The 17,615-nt window shown below is 34.8% G+C and overlaps 5 protein-coding genes across 5 annotated transcripts; 3 read left to right on the forward strand and 2 right to left on the reverse strand.

Moving 5' to 3' along the window:
* Nucleotides 1–977: 977 nt before the first annotated feature.
* On the reverse strand, nucleotides 978–2,542 carry LOC124444232. The gene is made up of 2 exons (XM_046994818.1): nucleotides 1,988–2,542; nucleotides 978–1,529 (listed from the first exon to the last, which is right to left on the reverse strand). The coding sequence occupies exons 1-2, from the start codon at nucleotides 2,309–2,311 to the stop codon at nucleotides 1,176–1,178; spliced, it is 678 nt and encodes a 225-aa protein (XP_046850774.1). The 5' UTR covers nucleotides 2,312–2,542; the 3' UTR covers nucleotides 978–1,175.
* A 1,760-nt stretch (nucleotides 2,543–4,302) lies between these two features.
* Nucleotides 4,303–11,307, forward strand: LOC124444321 (phenylalanine--tRNA ligase beta subunit-like). Its single transcript, XM_046994904.1, has 21 exons — nucleotides 4,303–4,439; nucleotides 4,788–4,843; nucleotides 4,930–5,027; nucleotides 5,092–5,148; nucleotides 5,554–5,623; nucleotides 5,706–5,765; nucleotides 5,963–6,127; nucleotides 6,954–6,995; nucleotides 7,106–7,214; nucleotides 7,346–7,416; nucleotides 7,515–7,576; nucleotides 7,654–7,705; nucleotides 8,222–8,283; nucleotides 8,393–8,499; nucleotides 9,339–9,439; nucleotides 9,550–9,630; nucleotides 9,763–9,855; nucleotides 9,946–10,063; nucleotides 10,344–10,408; nucleotides 10,474–10,576; nucleotides 11,039–11,307. Exons 1-21 carry the CDS (start codon nucleotides 4,382–4,384, stop codon nucleotides 11,188–11,190), a joined length of 1,782 nt encoding a protein of 593 aa, XP_046850860.1. The 5' UTR covers nucleotides 4,303–4,381; the 3' UTR covers nucleotides 11,191–11,307.
* A 468-nt stretch (nucleotides 11,308–11,775) lies between these two features.
* LOC124443878 (centromere protein S-like) lies at nucleotides 11,776–12,909 on the forward strand. The gene is made up of 6 exons (XM_046994422.1): nucleotides 11,776–11,861; nucleotides 11,933–11,984; nucleotides 12,072–12,143; nucleotides 12,247–12,280; nucleotides 12,348–12,414; nucleotides 12,496–12,909. The coding sequence occupies exons 1-6, from the start codon at nucleotides 11,802–11,804 to the stop codon at nucleotides 12,619–12,621; spliced, it is 411 nt and encodes a 136-aa protein (XP_046850378.1). The 5' UTR covers nucleotides 11,776–11,801; the 3' UTR covers nucleotides 12,622–12,909.
* A 346-nt stretch (nucleotides 12,910–13,255) lies between these two features.
* Nucleotides 13,256–15,236, forward strand: LOC124443871 (tolloid-like protein 2). The gene is given in 2 exon segments (XM_046994415.1): nucleotides 13,256–14,465; nucleotides 14,467–15,236. Coding segments are annotated over 2 exon segments (1,635 nt in total). The 5' UTR covers nucleotides 13,256–13,430; the 3' UTR covers nucleotides 15,067–15,236.
* A 94-nt stretch (nucleotides 15,237–15,330) lies between these two features.
* On the reverse strand, nucleotides 15,331–17,548 carry LOC124443875 (caspase-3-like). The gene is given in 4 exon segments (XM_046994418.1): nucleotides 15,331–15,875; nucleotides 16,297–16,826; nucleotides 17,202–17,447; nucleotides 17,450–17,548. Coding segments are annotated over 4 exon segments (1,233 nt in total). The 5' UTR covers nucleotides 17,490–17,548; the 3' UTR covers nucleotides 15,331–15,458.
* Nucleotides 17,549–17,615: the final 67 nt, after the last annotated feature.

Raw genomic sequence — 17,615 nt, forward strand, 5'->3', positions numbered from 1 at the left:
GGAAAGAATGACGCAAGTAGTCTTTGTATAAGTTTGCCAAAATTTTGCTACAACAAGCTGTGTAGCCTTGCTGATGGACAGTGAAAATATTTTAGTAAAAACAAACAATTGTTCTGCCCTGATTCCTGATGTGATTATTTTCTTCAAACCGTCATGTTGTTTGTTGGAATAATAAAAATATCTCGATCTTTCCACTTGGGATGACATCCAAATGAAAGCATTAAAAACTTTAATGCATATTATGACAAGTCAGTCATTTTTAAGAAGATCCTTGTTAATCCCGTCTTTTATAACAACGATTAGCATCATGTGTTTAGTGGTTACAAACGTTTTAATGGCCAAAATTGGACACTAATATACAGCTGGTTTTACTAGCACATCTTTATACAAATATGCGTAGAAGATTGTGACAAGTCTATAGTCAAATTGGACACTAATATACAGTTGGTTTTACTAGCACATCTTTATACAAATATGCGTAGAAGATTGTGACAAGTCTATAGTCAAATATTTTTTGCCTTGTTTCAGTTTGTAAATAATTCATATTTTTTTACGTGATGAGTTTTGGATAATAACGAGTCTTAGAATTATCCAATTTCCGTTGCTGTAAAGGAATTTGAAAGTAGAACCTTCTTCAGTTCTTCTAGAACCACATTTAATCTCGACTGTATGATAATATAATGATATCATCTTTGGGGATTTACATTCTTCATCTTTCTTGCATGTTTTAATAAAATGATCAAATTTAATAGCTGCTGTATTTTGACGATTGATAAACCGACTGTACATCGTAGATTATTTCAAATCATGGCCAGAGATTTGCCCGGCGGAAATCAAATTTTTAATACAAGTATGACTTCCCCACATATAATTTTTAATATAACCATTTCGATGATTTGAGAGATTAAATATTTTTTTATTAATGACGTTTCGTCTTTAACTTAAGAGTTCTTCAGATTAAATAATATACAGTTAAACTTGTTGCAAAATACTTTTATTGCATTTAGATAAATAAGATGAAAAAAACCGTCTTGTTACATGGAATTTTATTATGAAAATTGGTGGTGTGTCTATCGGCGTCTTTTATAAAACCTACTTCGTAATAAAAGTAATTATTTACTTCTCACCTAACGACATAGAAATTAAGAATATGTTAATTGTTACAACATACTCATTTATCTGTATGTTGCTCCTACGTTTACTGGAATGCATTCACGTTCAATGCAAGCCGTTGAATTGATAAATTTTGTTGTTGTAGAGCATCGACTCGGCTTGCTTGGAGTAAGACCAATAGATGATTGAGCAATCACACCGACTGAGAGACTACACTGATATATATGTGTCTTAATACATGTATCAATACACTGAATCCCCTCCTGTAGGCAAATCTTGCCTTTGCCTTGGGCCACACAAAGGCTGAAGGCTGGGAAACTACATTGTTCACAACATTGCATTGTGGGAATGTTAATTGACAAAATACCATTGACAAATACGAAAGCAGCTTGAACGCAGCTGAACGACCAGGTTATCTATAAGAGATGGAATTGATGAAAAATTTGGAGTTATAATTTTTGAATTATATTGTTGATCATTAAAACCATGCGAAACTTCATGAACTCGTAATATCCCATCACAAAAAGAAAATGTCTGATTTTAAACAATTTTGAAAATGAATATATAGATGCAATCACTTCCAAAAAACGTTCTAGCGACGACCCCGCGTAAGGACAAGCGTTTGAACTCGTGAAAATATTTTGCTATGTTGCACTTGCGATCGATTTTTTGCTGTAAAAGTCTGACACCGTATATATATAGTATATATATATACTCTACAGTACAATCCATACAATGTGTAACCGTACATCCTGTGTCCCAAGTGCAGGAGTCTTTTATAGAATGACTTTCATTCTATATGCGTACATTTGCTCCTCAGATATATATGTATGTCATGTAGTGTAGTGTAATATTTCTATATCAATAAACTTACCGTTTCTCTTTTGCTCAAACGTCTTTTTCTTCTTTGTCGAACAATGCTATCTTCAGACGAATATTTGACATCATGTTTTGTTTCATATGCAAATAGCTGTTGAATTTGCTTGCGAAGCTGTGGATTTATTGGGCAGTATGAAAGATTTCCATGTTGTGAGACGTTCTTGGTTTCTGTAGTAGGTCGAAACTTCAAAAGAAGATCTTTGCCCAAAACATTTAATTTTTCTGTGTACTTAGAAATGTACTCTTTGTTAAGTTTAGAAGACGAAGCAAAAGAGACAAAGACAAACAGAAGGATAAGCAATATGTGACTCTCTTTCATCGTTCCAACGATTTTGTATTTTCTAAATCTCAACCGGATTCCTTTCTTGTGCACACTCGCGCTTTATGTTTGTTCGTCTTCTGTCCTTGTGCTTTATATTCTTCAGTTTCTTTGGTTGTTATCTAAACATTTCCTTGATGGCTTCGAATATTCGATATCAATCCGTTGGTAGGCCTTTTATCCCGCCTTGCCAATTCCTTTCCATCACACGCCATTTCCTTTTAAATTATATTCTTTGCTAGACATTTGCGAAGGAAATAAAAACATTTTTATTACTCAATATTGATGATGATGCAAATTGTACCGAATATTCGTGTATTTTGGTTTTGATAAACAAGAAACCTTTTTTAGCGAGAGCTTCGTGTTGAATCGGAGCTGGTTGTAGATGAAACTCTGTTTCAAATTTACCTTAACTTATAGGCATTCATTTCGTAATGAGCAACCTGAACTATTTAAAGTTCAGTATTTTCCCCTTGCAGTGATAAACTTCGTCATTTAGAAGGAAAAACCATCCTGTTTCTCAACTCTGGAAAACATCGACAACGCTCTCTGTAAATTTTGCTTTCAAAAAGGAACAATCTGGGGCGGAAATTTTTAGGAAGCCGTAGAAGATCTGTTCTTTGTCTGCACGTTTTAATGAGACAGTACAATGGTAATTATTGAAATAAATACTTAGCTATTTATGTATGGGGAAAACAGTCATTTTATTGACACAAATTTTACAAACATGTAGAATTGTGAAATTTACAAATATACAAATGATGAATATTTTTGACGTTCTCCTGGGTAAAAGAAAGACAAAAGATGTAAACCTTTGTTGGCGACGATCAACAAGCAATTGCAAACTTATCACAATTCTTAATTTCGTCGTCGTGTCGTCGTTTAGTAACGCCCTAACTGTAACGGAGTTATGCAGGGGTTTTTTTTATTTGTTTCAAATGTGGTTACATGGCAACCAAAATTTATGTCATACGAATGGGGAACCACATGTCTTGGTGATTAAATCGAAGGGGTCTTTCTGCGGTACTCGACTGTGCATAAATGCAGGCGCTAAAATTCAATGAATGCTCGGTATTTCACTAGACAGTAATTGTCGTACACATGTCGTGGACTGATTGAAATAACTATATTTGACTGGGCGTCCAAAAATGTAAATGAAACTGTTCCAAATCCATTAATCATTTCTTTGTCTTTCGGCTTTATCCTCGAGCGAACAGTCTTCCGCAAGATTTGGTTTAACTTCTTTTTAAATTGATTATTTTCAACAGTTCAAATAAAATGTGCGATTTTATTAAAGCTGAAATTCTTTTTGATCACAAATAATAACGACATAGAAAGTCAAATAAAATTCCGTTTCTTCGTTCGCGTGAGGCTAAATGGAAAGGTTAAGAATTTGTAAACAAGTGGAAAAAACTTTTGTTGAAATCTCAATATTAGCATATTATGTTAGTACTATTTCCTGATCAAGTATCAATTCCTGACATATTTCCTCTCCATAATTTCAATTAAAAGCATTTTAACATTTCCTGCTATGTACAGATTGACTTATTTTCTGAAGCTCTGTCTATTTATACTAGCCAAAGCGAAAATACGAGTGACCATGTGTGTGAGAAAATTCTAGTACAATTCACTTATAAAGACACAAAAAAACCACAATCATAAAAACTACAAAAACCCCCACAGCAATTATCATAATATAGCGTTTTTCCGAAGATGTAATATTTCCAATATGGTAGTATTTTTGCTAGTCGAGGAAAAAGTGAAGTGATTATATTGCCCGTCATAGTACCTCATCAATGTAGACAACTGATTAGAAAACATTGTTTACATAATTTAAACTTATATAAAAACAATTTCACTATTATTTATATTCATCGTATGAAAATGTGGATGAAGCAAATAATCGGCAGCAACGTTAGTTATGATAGTAACTCCTAGTATTGTGCATTTTCACCTTCTGAAGGATCTAATCCCTTCCCGTGATGTTCTAGGTTTTCATGGTTCAATCACCAAATCAGTGGTTCGATGCCTTGCATATCTTGAATTTTTCCAGGAAGTTGTGTTTTAAAAATGCCGACAGTTCAAGTAGGACGAGATGAGCTGTTCAAATTGCTTGGGAAAGAATATTGTAAGTTAAATGTCATATTAAGTCATCAGTCATCTGAATATCTCGTTTTTGTCTTTGCTAACGTCTAGATGACAGGTGAATTGTAAGTCTTCAACCATCAAAGTTTTTGATAATATGGACGACATGTATAAGCACACTGTGAAAAAAGCTTAACTCCCGTGTAACTATATTGCATTACAGCACATTGAACACAAGCTTTTACCAAATGTATGGACACATAGTACGAAATAAACAAATGGCCTGAAAGGAGTATATTACAATAGTACTTTTATCCATTTGCACTCAATGTTTGAGCTGTGGATGATACAAATAAAAATGGCATTCAATCCGTCTCTCTTTACATTTTAGCGGATGAAGAATTTGATGAACTTTGCTTTGATTTTGGAATTGAACTAGATGAAGTGGTATTTTCTTACATGTTATATTCTCGTCTAACTGATATTTACTCAATGTTGACATCCCTTTTTAATGGTATTATCTGCTTCAATAGACATCAGAAAAAGTTATGATTTCAAAAGAGCAGGGAGAAAACAAGGCAGAAAGTGCTTCAGACAAAGTCATCTATAAAATTGATGTTCCCGCTAATCGGTAAAAATTTTAAAAAGTTTTCTTTTCTCCTCTTTAAGTCGGTCATTGATATTTCATTTTTTAGATATGATTTGCTATGCATAGAGGGTTTGGCTAGAAGTCTTCTGGTTTTCTTGGAAAAGTGTGTAATTATTTCACAACTGGTAGATTTGTAGTTTTCGAGATATGTTGAAGTTTTTACTAACCAAGCAAGAGGTCTTTACTAAAAAATACCAGACCAAGATGTTATTTCACAGACCAAAGCTGTAGGTGTGGTTTTTACAAAACAACAATGGTCTTTTATTTCTAAATGGCAGCCAAGCAATGCCAGTTTAATGTTTGTTTTATTGTCATTAGGTATTTATTTATTTTTTTCTTGATTGCTTGAAAAAAAGTAGTTGCTTTATTCTAAGTGGAGTGCTAGTCTGCCAGTCGTACCATGGGAATGCTATGAATGTGTGAAAGCAAATTAAAGTGTGATTTTCTTTTAGGAACTATGCTTGATAATGGCAATTAACCAAACTACTGGTAATTTACTGTTCTGTAGGATCAAAGCACCTAGGTATCATCTTTCATCTCCTGATTATCCTTTGCAAAGAATTGCGATAGCAAAAAATGTGAGAATACGTATGTGTAGTTTTTTCCCAAGATGTTGACAGAACAGTCACTTATAATATGTTTTGGTTTGAAATTTTTCAGACTTCACTGGTTCGACCATATTGCATTGGGGCAGTTTTGCGGGATGTGACTTTAACACAAGTATGTTATTTAATGTGAATGCCATCTGATGTGACATAAACACAACTAAATATGTACTTTTCAAGAAATCTTACCAACAATTTTAATGTACGTAAATGGACATAGCATTTTTCTAATGTTTCATGATTTCATTTTATTTCTTCTCAATCAAATGAAATGAAGTATGCTAAAAAATTTCTAACTTAACTGATCTACAGGAGAGTTACAACAGCTTCATTGACCTACAAGACAAGCTGCATCAGAACATTTGTCGGAAGCGAACATTGGTAGCTATAGGTACTCATGACCTTGACACCGTCAAAGGACCTTTTCTGTATGATGCAAGAACACCACAAGACATAAAATTTGTGCCATTGAATAAGGTTTGTTGAAGATTGTGCTAACTTTGTTTGATGGTTTTTTGCTCTGGAATTGATGTTTTGTCATAATGAAATTTGTTGTGTGGCAAATTTTTGCAAGTGGTGTAAAGCTGGGATCTGATTCTATGCCAGTTTAAAAGGCACCAGCTCTTGTTAAACATAAATTATACATTACCATGTCTTTGTAGTCTGAAGTGTACTAAAAGCATTCAATTTAAGGGGGTGTTTTTCATAAGATTGAACGTGCATGAAACATGGATGTACATAGGAAGGTCGATAATGTCAGCGAGTTTATTTATATGTGTATGTTATGGTCTTTAAACAACAATGGCTTCATACGTCCCCGGGATAAAATGCTTTTCCTGATAGCATTTTCAACTGCCTTTTAAAGCTGTGCAGTTCTAGAAAATTTTTTCTCGATTTTGGATTTCCATATTCCCTGCGCGTCAAAATGTGTGGGTTTCACACCTCACCCCACATTCCCCGCTCGGCAATATGTGTGGTTTTCACACCTCACCCTACATTCCCCGCTCAGCAAAATGTGTGGGTTTCACACCTCACCCCACATTCCTTGCTCAGCAAAATGTGTGGTTTTCACACCTCACCCTACATTCCCCGCTCAGCAAAATGTGTGGGTTTCACACCTCACCCCACATTCCTTGCTCAGCAAAATGTGTGGGTTTCACACCTCACCCCACATTCCCCGCTCGGCAAAATGTGTGGGTTTCACACCTCACCCCACATTCCTTGCTGCGCACATCTCTGCTATCAATGTTTACTGTGGTAATTCAACAGATTAATTTTAGTTCAACTTTTTTCACTGCTCTAGCATAAAGAATATACAGCTGTCGAGATGATGGATCTTTATCAGGTACCAATTATCACGACATTTCTCGCATTTATTCTTGTATGAATTTTAAAGTAAAGGTTTCATCTCTTGTTTGGAGTAACTGTATGTATTTTTCTGATTGTTTTTTTTAGACTGATAACAAACTGAAACATTATCTTCACATTATAAAAGATAAACCATTCTATCCCATTATTTATGACAGCAATAATGTCGTACTTTCGATGCCACCAATTATAAATGGTAAGCTCTCATCAACGATGGAAACCGTTTTTGTATATAGCTATCTGTGCTGTTTCACCTGAATATTATTTAGAGATTACATTGTGAACTGCGAATATTTTTATTGATTTTACTTTGTATTGTTTCATTAGGAAATCATTCAAAGATTACGTTGGAAACCAAGAATATTTTTATCGATTGTACTGCTACAGACTTGCGAAAGGTAAAGTTTTTGTAATGACCATGTGGAGATAAAAAAAAGTATGATAAAGTTTGAAATGGTTTTTGAATAAAGAAATTTATCAACTCCTCTTTATATAGGCCGAAATTGTCGTGGATATTTTAGTTACAATGTTCAGTTTGTACTGCAAGCAAAAATTTGTGTAAGTTATGAAAGTTTATGAACAGCTTGTGAAATTTGATCAAACGAAAATTTCATTCAGTTGATAATTGTTTTCAGTGTGGAACCAGTTGAGGTTGTTCAAGTCGATGGTACAATTACGAAATATCCCGTGGGTATTTTCATTTCATTTTTATTTAACACGTTTTTATTTTAAAGTGTGTGGAGTATAGTTTTTTCAACAATAAGTGTTGCTTTAGATTTTTCATTTTAAAGTGTGTGGAGTAGAGTTTTTTCAACAATAAGTGTTGCTTTGGATTTTTCATTTTAAAGTGTGTGGAGTATAGTTTTTCAACAATAAGTGTTGCTCTAGATTTTTCATTTTAGAGTGTGTGGAGTATAGTTTTTTCAACAATAAGTGTTGCTTTAGATTTTTCATTTTAAAGTGTGTGGTGTGTTGTTTTTTCAATCTTGGAAAAAAGAGAAAATGCCCTAGTTTCCTTAAGTTTATCTCTGCATGTGATTGTACTTTCTGTTCTTTTTTTGTGAAAACAAGTCTTGAAAAGGAGTGCGAACAACTTTCTAACTTTTGTGTTACGATAACTGTTAAGTTTTATGACAGCCAGTTGTAAAAATAACGTTCTCGAGAGAAACATCGCTTTGAATAACCCCCTGTATGTTTATACAGAAATTGAATTACAGAAAAGAGGTTATTTCGGTGGAAAAAACGAATATTAAAGTGGGAATTAAGTGAGTTTGTTTGATTGTTTTGATGCATTATGGGAAGACATTTATTTTTTTTTATGTGATTCATGTCATCCTATATATATATTAATGAAAACTACGATACGTCTTCTAGGGAAAATGCTGAAGCCATCGCTGATCTTTTGACAAGAATGTGCTTGAACAGCGAGGTGAAAAATGACGGAGAGAATATTGAAGTGGAAATACCGCCAACGAGAGCTGATATCCTTTTGAAAAATAACTTAAACTTTTTTGTTGTCGTTACTACAAGTCTGACAGTTCTTTTAACATGTACAGCAAAGTTTTAACACGTACACTGTGATGTTTATTTTAATTTAATCCTGAATCCTTAACATTTTTGACATGTAATTCATGCGTGTGACATCATGTGTGTGACATCATGTGTGTGACATCATCGTACACTGTGATGTTTATTTTAATTTAATCCTGAATCCTTAACATTTTTGACATGTAATTCATGCGTGTGACATCATGTGTGTGACATCATCGTACACTGTGATGTTTATTTTAATTTAATGCTGAATCCTTAACATTTTTGACATGTAATTCATGCGTGTGACATCATGTGTGTGACATCATCGTACACTGTGATGTTTATTTTAATTTAATCCTGAATCCTTAACATTTTGACATGTAATTCATGCGTGTGACATCATGTGTGTGACATCATCGTACACTGTGATGTTTATTTTAATTTAATGCTGAATCCTTAACATTTTTGACATGTAATTCATGCGTGTGACATCATGTGTGTGACATCATGTGTGTGACATCATCGTACACTGTGATGTTTATTTTCATTTAATGCTGAATCCTTAACATTTTGACATGTAATTCATGCGTGTGACATCATGTGTGTGACATCATGTGTGTGACATCATGTGTGTGACATCATCGTACACTGTGATGTTTATTTTCATTTAATGCTGAATCCTTAACATTTTTGACATGTAATTCATGCGTGTGACATCATGTGTGTGACATCATCGTACACTGTGATGTTTATTTTCATTTAATGCTGAATCCTTAACATTTTTGACATGTAATTCATGCGTGTGATATCATGGAAGATGTGGCTATTGCATATGGCTACAATAATATTGAGGAAACTATACCGAAATCCATGACAATTGCACATCAAGTTAGTTTGTTTATGTTTTCCTTTGAGCGAGCAGTTTTCTATTCTGCATTTTTTATCAACAGTGTGTGAAGTTTGCTTTGTTTGAAGTACCATTTTATTATTTTTAACAGTTTCCTTTAAATAAGTTGTGTGATTTGATCAAAGCTGAAATTGTCCAAGCTGGTTATACAGAAGCATTGACGTTTGCATTAGTGAGGATCACTTCTTTTTGCTTTGTTCATCACGAATTTGTCCATCAAACATTTATAAAAATGAGACATTCTCGAAGACTGCGTTTTATCATTTCTTGTGCTTTGTTTTTGATGTATAAATTTGCTTTTTAGTGCTCACGCGAAGATATTTCAGACAAATTGAACAAAGGATTTGAACTAACAAAAGCAGTCGAGATAGCAAACCCCAAAACTCTTGAATTTCAGGTGCTTAGCGAATAAGAATGCTCTAAAACAACATTGTTATAGTTGCTTCTTAACTTTTTCAATTTTGCCCACATTTCTATGTAATTTCAGGTCGTACGGACTACTTTGTTGCCTGGCCTACTGAAGACAGTTGGAGCAAACAGGAAGATGCCGTTGCCTTTAAAACTATTTGAAATCTCAGACATCGTGTTACAAGATGAAAAAAAAGGTTTTGTAGTGACTGCGGAAGACTGATAATTCATATTCATGTATTCATATGTTATAACTCGTTATCACATTTGATTTTATTGCGCATTATTAAAATAGTATATACCTATACGAATGTGGTCCCCCTCAATGACTCATCTATCGTGGGTCTTTCCTATTTCCGGGTGTCTTTCTCCAGGGTTCTTTTGCCGTGGTTCTTGGTTGTCTTGTATCAGATCCTGATCTCTTTTTCCAATAGCTGATGATTTTTCGCAAATTAACACATTTTTTTTTAATTAAAGATGTTGGTGCCAGGAATCATCGACGCATCTGTGTGATAAATTACAACAAGACTCCCGGTTTTGAGGTATATATGGAATAGAATCCCGATGATTTCTTCCATACAATATTATTTTAAATGTATTTTTTTAGATTGTTCATGGTCTACTAGACAGAATTATGCAGTTGTTAGAAATCAAACCAGCTAAAAACAAGTCAAATAATGACAATGGCTATTTCATAAAGGCTTGCGAAGGTAGAAAATATAAATTTATACTGAGCGCAGTAGGACAGTCGTAAAATGAAATTTGTAAAATATGCAGTATTAGCATTTTGTGTTAGAATCAAAGTGTTTTTCAATTCCGTTCATTTTAACTTCACTTTGAATGAAGATATGATCTTCGCACTTTACTGGACAATTTAAGCAATTGTCTCATGAACCTGAAAAACTCAGGTGACTCAACGGGATTCGAACCCATGACCTCTGCGATGCCGGTACAGTGCTCTGACCAACTGAGCTATGAAGTCACACAGTGGAGAGCAGGTCAATGTTGGGTCAACATGTGGTTAATATTGGTTCATGAGACAATTGCTTAAATTATCCAGCAAAGTGCGAAGATCATATCTTCATTCAATTTCAAAACACCGCACTGCATATAACATTCTTTCATTTAACTTCACTTTGCTTTCTAAAACTTTGTCTTGGTAAATATTGCAGATCCCACCTTCTTTCCTGGTCGTTGTGCTGAGGTCATATACTGTGGCAGCTCGATTGGCATCATGGGAGTCGTGCATCCTACAGTTCTTAGCAATTTTGAATTGAATAATCCATGCACCGCATTGGAGATAAACTTAGAGCAATTTCTGTAATGTCTACAATTTGGTTATCAATTTACATATTGATAATTAATTATTATGCCACTGACTTGTATGTCAATTATCAATTATCAATTAATGACTAATTTTCAATTATTTATTTCATACTAACCATTAGTTTAAACTTTTATGCTTGTTGTATAAGTATCGGCGACTTTTCTCTGTTGGCAGTGGTTGTTGTGCCCTGGTATGAGTGGCTTTGAACTTACAGTAAATGATATGATAAACGCCGAGTACGTTAGATAAATTTTAGCGGCTCTAGGAGGAGGCTTTAACACATACGAGTCGCTTAGAGAGAGTAACTCAAAACGAAATCAGTCGTCTTTTCCATCTTCTTTTTCTACCTTTTGCCTACCTTCTTGTCTATCGTTTTCATAGCCAATAAGCATTATTATAGTGGTTGTTTATTGCAGAAGGAGTATTTATTAGAGATAGGCGTTTATTACGTACTAACTCAAGCTTCATAGGAGGGCGTTTATTAGATACGAGGCATTTGTTTTATTGGGGCGTTTATTGGATCAATTTTCGACAGGAAAAGGGGTTTACTTCATGTAGAATGAACAAATAGGGCACTGGCGTTCTAGCGCGAATATTTGTAAATTAAAATGGCCGACAGCGACGATGAAAAAACACTTGCAGCTTACGAAAGTCTAGAGCAAATACAGGTTTTTGATTTAATATTCTCGTGAGAAAATGTTTGGATGAAAAAAAAGCTATCTAAACGTTTTAATTTTAGCGGTTGAAAGCAGCTCTTCATTACACTGTTGGCAAAATTTGCGAAACATATGGTAAAAAGCAAGCTGTATTTATATGTTGAATGAGAACTCCTCGGTGTTTTTTCCTGTTTTTTGTTGATATTCGTCGTTAATCTTTAGCAAAGAATGAAAGATTGAAATACTCAAAGCAGTTTATTGCTGCGTTAACAGAGACAACCTTCAGAGAAATAGGTAAAAGATATGTTTGTTGATTGTTGATACAATTTTTTTACCAAGAATACTGCAGGCCTACTTCTGAACCATTTTTAAAATTTTTTCTCTCTTAATGTTCTAGATTCTTTTGCAACAGATCTGGAGCTTTTTGCCAAGTAATGAGAAAGTTCTAAAAACTTTTGCAATATGAAGTAACTTATATTTTTTATACTCATGTAACAGACATGCAAAGCGTATTGTCATAAATGCAGATGATGTTATTTTACTCAGCAGAAGGAGCTCTTCTTTGGTAAGAAACTTATAATGTTGAGCAAATTCTAGATGTATTCAAATTGCACGAATTTTTCAAATCAATATTTTCATATTGAAGAATCAGCATATGAAAGAAATACACCAAGAGCTTGCTGAGGCACATGTCACAGAAAGAGCAAACAAAAAAGCGAAGAAAGTCAAGAAGCAAAAACTGGCATTAACGTCCAACGAAATTGATGATTAGGTAATGCAGAAAAGTACTGGTACTGATTCTTGGCGACAAAACCATTTCTTATCAATTGTTATGACTGCCATAAAATGTGATGCAGGTAGCTTTTCAGTTCTCTGGCATAAAAGCTTAAGATGTGGTGAGTGTTTTGGTGAAAAATAGTTGGATAGTTAAACATAAACTTCTCAATGAGGCATTCTAACTTTGTGAGTGTGTGTATGACTATCCTCCTGCATGCAAACTTGTAAACATATTGAAAATTTAAATACCATCTCCATTGGAGTATCTTGATTTTATATGAAAGCAAGCATTTTCTGTTATTTTTGTTTGTGTGGATATTTTCTCCATACATTTTTTTTCCTTGCTGAGTTGAATTTGGCTTTATTCATTAGGAAGTTAATATGTTTCAGCAGCTAACTGTTGTCAATGGCACAGTCAGCCTTCAGGTTGTACTCCAGCTATGTAAATTGAAGAAAATTATCATCATTCAAATCATTTGAAATGCATTAATTTAACAGTGAGTGAACATAGAAATAGTGTTCACTGGTCATGCCACTGACTCTAGTACAAATTATGACTTTGAATGTGGTAGGCTATCAGTAGAAGTTAATGACTCCATTTTGAACGATGTTAACCAGTTTAACTTGTAGCAGCTGAATGGAGCAAAAACGAACTGTGAGCATAATATATGATGGTTTGCAAATTCCTACCTCCAATTCAAAGGTGATGAAACACAAAAAAAGTTTAATGTGCGAAGAACTATACGACAACTTATGTCGCCAAAGATTTTTGGAGTTTGAAAACTGAAAACTTGTAAATTGGCTATGACTTTCGTTGGGAAATTGGCTTGTAAATCAAAACTCATCACACTGCACTTGCTGCTATCGTGGGCCGTATTATTTTCCTTTTACATTAAACAGGTTTCACCTTGTGAAAAATTAAAGAGACTCTCCGCAACATTTGGTAATTTATTGGCGAATGGCCACCAGGAAGATGAATGTGTCTGGGAAATTCAAGTTCCGACTGATTACCGTGTTGTGGTTTCGATCAGTGAATTTCATTTTAAATCATCTTGTTGCTCTTGTACAGAGGATTATGTTGAATTTTCTGATGGTTTTCACCCGAATTCCTCCTCGATTGGTAGATTTTGTGCTCATAACATGCCTTTGAAAGTTTATTCGTCACAGAACGCTTTAAGAGTGCAACTCTTTTCATCGAGAAAAATCAATTCGAGTTACCGAAATATATTTAAAGCATCTTACAAAATAATAAAAGGAAAGTTTGTTGCAACAGAAATGGAGGCTGTAACTCGACTTAACATTTCTGTTCCAGTTAGTAGCAAGCATTATGTCCTTACTGTGGTTGCTCCTGATGGTTGGTTGAAGGTGACTGTCAACGGATTCATAAATAATGAGTTTGAGCAATGTGCCAGTGATTACCTTTTGTTTAAAGAGATGGGTTTGATTGAATTTAGGGTTGCTATTCCACACAATGGTAAACTTTGTGGTTATATGAATGATCTCTTGGTGTTTACTAAAGGCAGCAATCTAACAATATTTCTTCATCAGTCAAGTTTTACCAATGCAAAGCTTACACTGACTTTGAAGGCAACTAAAAAAAACTTGGCACCTTGTGGTGGTACATTTAGGAATGCTGCTGGTTATATATACTCTCACGGTTATCCCAAAGTATTTCTTGGCAGCTCAGACTGTGATTGGTACATAGAAGTACCTCAGCCACAGCATTATATAGAGCTATATTTCCTGGAGTTTAATTTCACAGGTAATGTTGCATGTCCTAACAACATAGAAATAATAGATGGATGGTATGAATCCTCCGTCAAAATAAAAATGCATTGTTGGCAACTCTCTGAAAGGCATCCTATCAAATCCAAATCTAACAGAGTGCATTATTAGAGCATTTACTGGAGGCAGTAGTGTGGGAACATTTGTCTTAAAGTATAACCAAGTAAAGGAGAGTGTCTGCTCAGACCAACAATACAGTTGCTCTAGTCGTGAATGTATTGACAGAGAGTTGTTGTGTGATGGTATTCCCAACTGTTCAGACAGTAGTGATGAATTACGTTGTCCAAAAGAAAAACAGGCTAAAAAATTGTACTTCATCTTGATGATTATTGTTTGTGTTGTTTTGGGAATCATAGTAATTTCCTTATGGAGGACTTGGCGTGTATCTGTTCATCGTCATCTTCATTCTCATACAGTTGAAAATGTTGAGAATGAGGATGATTATGCTCAGGAAACCCCATGTCCAGATGGGGCACCACCAACTTATAACGAAGCTTTAGGTCATAATTCTATAGTGAATTCAAGTACAACCTCTCTGCCTAACTATGAAGAGGCAATCCTTCATCGTGGGAATGAATATGTGACAATGGAATGTGGCAACACTGTGAGGTATACAGTTTGCACCAGCAGATCATCTAGAAACCCATTTTCTTGAAATGAACTGCCAAGGATGCATGTCTGTCAAAATGGGACTGTACAGAGAGAACTTGCCATAGTGCGCCAGTGTCGATTTTTTGCTACTTGAAACCGAAAATTTACAATTCTCAACAGCAATGTTCAATTTGACTATAGACAAGAAACGTGTCATGTACAATAGATAGAAAATAGAAGGAAAGCTCTGCATTAAAATATGAATGTTGGAAATGTGGCAGAAATACTGACAGCAGACAAGTTGGTGTAGAATACACCTAACACCAAGTGGCGATCAAGTACATTTAATGTACCTACAACAATATCTTATCTATAATGGAATTATGAGAATGAAATCAATGAATGAGTATTTTGCTGTAATTCATATACACTCTTGAATGCTACATTTTACTGACTTCAGATGGCAGTGGAGGGCATGAATTGATAGCCTGGGAAAAAGTACACCTTTTTGGTCAAACGAACTACGGGAGATGGGACTTGTTTTTCCTGTTGGTAAGATTGAAACTCTCTCGCAACTTTTCTATTGACTCTAACCAACATACTCACAAGATCTTCTTCTCCAGCATAAGTCATGAATATTTCACATAAAGCTTGGATAAACCATGAGCCTTTCTCAGAATTACGCCAAGAAACAAATCCTGGAACTGTGGAATAAGCAAGCAAGAAATCTGCTTCAGCTGGAACCATAGCAAATGGATTTGATCCTGAGTCTATTTCATCTTCACCTTGGTAAAGGTCATGAAGAATTTCCGAGGTAGTTTTAACGGTCACTTCACCTGAGTCAATTTGATCTAAACTTGCACCTTTGTCAACCTACGAAAAAGTTGTTGTACTCACTTTATTAGGTTCAAGAAAACAATTCTTCTGCTTTGTCATATATGCTATCGAAAATACATATAATCATTTTAATAAATAAAAGATAAAAGTTTCTCCGGATTTAAAGTGAGTTTTATTGAGCTTTCGACTCATTGCTTCGAGCCTTCATCAGAATGAGGAAATTACTATTTACTAAGATTACATGTAAATAGTAATTTCCTCATTCTGATGAAAAATCACTAAAACTCACTTTAATCTTTTATCTTTTATTTATTAAATGCCTGGATTACAAATTTTCAAAATCATTTTAATGTATAGCTGTTTCAGGGATATCAATAATTGTGTTTGATCTCATGCAAAAAAGTTCAATAAAACTTTGTTCAAAGAAAAAGCAATAGGCGTTGTTCCCAAATCTTACCTTTCCTCCACGACAGGCTTGAATGAAGATCAGTTTTGGCTTTCCGATCAAGCCTCTCGCGTTCTGGCCATTAAGTGTTGATATAAGATCTGTTATCGGGATCAGCTCACCATCAATAGTATATATCTTTCCATCCAAACCATGACTTAAGATACAAATCACAACGGAGTCCATATCGACATGCTCTGGTCTCATTGCAAATTCTCTCATCTTGCTTCTAAGTATTAGAGCTGTTGTGTTACGTAGCACTGTGACTGTGTAATGAAGAGAAAGGAACAGCTGTTGAAGGTTTGCTGCATCCTTGTCCGACCCTTCTCTCTGTTTTAAGTCTGCCTGTGGGTCAAAATTATTGTTGTTTATGATCAAACACAGTCCTCTTGGAACACTTTGCATTTTGTAGACATTGTCGAAGTCATTAAGTGTTGACTGAGGAATGAAACGCATATCAGTTGGAAGAACTGTGATTTGATTGGGAGTAAGCTTTTGTTGAAGACCAGTAGGACTATCAGTCGTGTTTATGTTCACTCGATCTGAAAATGTTTATAATGAACAAACCATCATTCTCTTACTGTGATGAGAGAATGAACTGTGTTTAATACATGAATTCAACAAAACCTGCACTCAAGTTTGAGGGCCTACAACTATCTGTCTTCACATTCTCGTTGGAGTAGGGGTAGGGTTAGAAAACTTGGGTATGAATTGCAGTTTAATTTATGACGTAATGACATTATAAACAGGCATCTGATATATTGTGGGAGTTTTTCAACAAGAATGATCGTACTCTCTAATATTTGTGCTTTCCATGACCACTGTACCCTCCCTGGGGGGGAGGTGCTGATGATTACTTAAATACAGTCGGGAGGGGGAACATTCTTACATTCATATACCACAGACTTAGTACTTACCTTTCTTATTCTCGACATCCGCCTTCAATTTTTTTGCCAAATGCTTTTGTCCGTCAAATTTAAACAAAACGTCACAGAAGCGATCGAAGGCTTTTCCTCCTCGTCTTGGTACGATGCTTAGGAGTTCTTCGGCTTGTAATTTTCGTGTATCCTTTGCCCGGACTCTGTCCATGTCATCCTCAATGATGGCGCCCTCTTGATAAAGGTAGCCTAATAGGTTCAAAGGCTCTAGATCTTTAATTAAAATTCCCTATTTTGTTGTAATATTCGTCGATGTTTTTTGTCCATATTTGCTAAAAGTATTTACACGGTCATAATTAACGATCAAAAAAACGACTTGACACTTGATCTTGACACGATCACATCTGTGTCAGCATACTTCTAAGGGATGGATTTTTGTGTATGATTCACACA

The sequence above is a fragment of the Xenia sp. Carnegie-2017 genome, unplaced genomic scaffold, assembly GCF_021976095.1.
Source record: "Xenia sp. Carnegie-2017 unplaced genomic scaffold, XeniaSp_v1 HiC_scaffold_21, whole genome shotgun sequence".
Lineage (NCBI taxonomy): Eukaryota > Metazoa > Cnidaria > Anthozoa > Malacalcyonacea > Xeniidae > Xenia > Xenia sp. Carnegie-2017.

Bases quoted from the DNA above. Each gene is read 5' to 3' on its own strand.
- LOC124443878 (XM_046994422.1), top strand. From the start codon at position 11,802: ATGGCCGACAGCGACGATGAAAAAACACTTGCAGCTTACGAAAGTCTA. The intron at 11,862-11,932 runs GTTTTTGATTTA...TTTTAATTTTAG, and splicing joins AAAGTCTAGAGCAAATACAG to CGGTTGAAAGCAGCTCTTCA. The intron at 11,985-12,071 runs GTAAAAAGCAAG...GTTAATCTTTAG, and splicing joins CAAAATTTGCGAAACATATG to CAAAGAATGAAAGATTGAAA.
- LOC124444321 (XM_046994904.1), top strand. From the start codon at position 4,382: ATGCCGACAGTTCAAGTAGGACGAGATGAGCTGTTCAAATTGCTTGGG. The intron at 5,028-5,091 runs GTAAAAATTTTA...TTCATTTTTTAG, and splicing joins ATTGATGTTCCCGCTAATCG to ATATGATTTGCTATGCATAG. The intron at 9,856-9,945 runs GTGCTTAGCGAA...ATGTAATTTCAG, and splicing joins CCAAAACTCTTGAATTTCAG to GTCGTACGGACTACTTTGTT.
- LOC124444232 (XM_046994818.1), bottom strand. From the start codon at position 2,311: ATGAAAGAGAGTCACATATTGCTTATCCTTCTGTTTGTCTTTGTCTCT. The intron at 1,530-1,987 runs GTAAGTTTATTG...CATCTCTTATAG, and splicing joins GTTTGAGCAAAAGAGAAACG to ATAACCTGGTCGTTCAGCTG.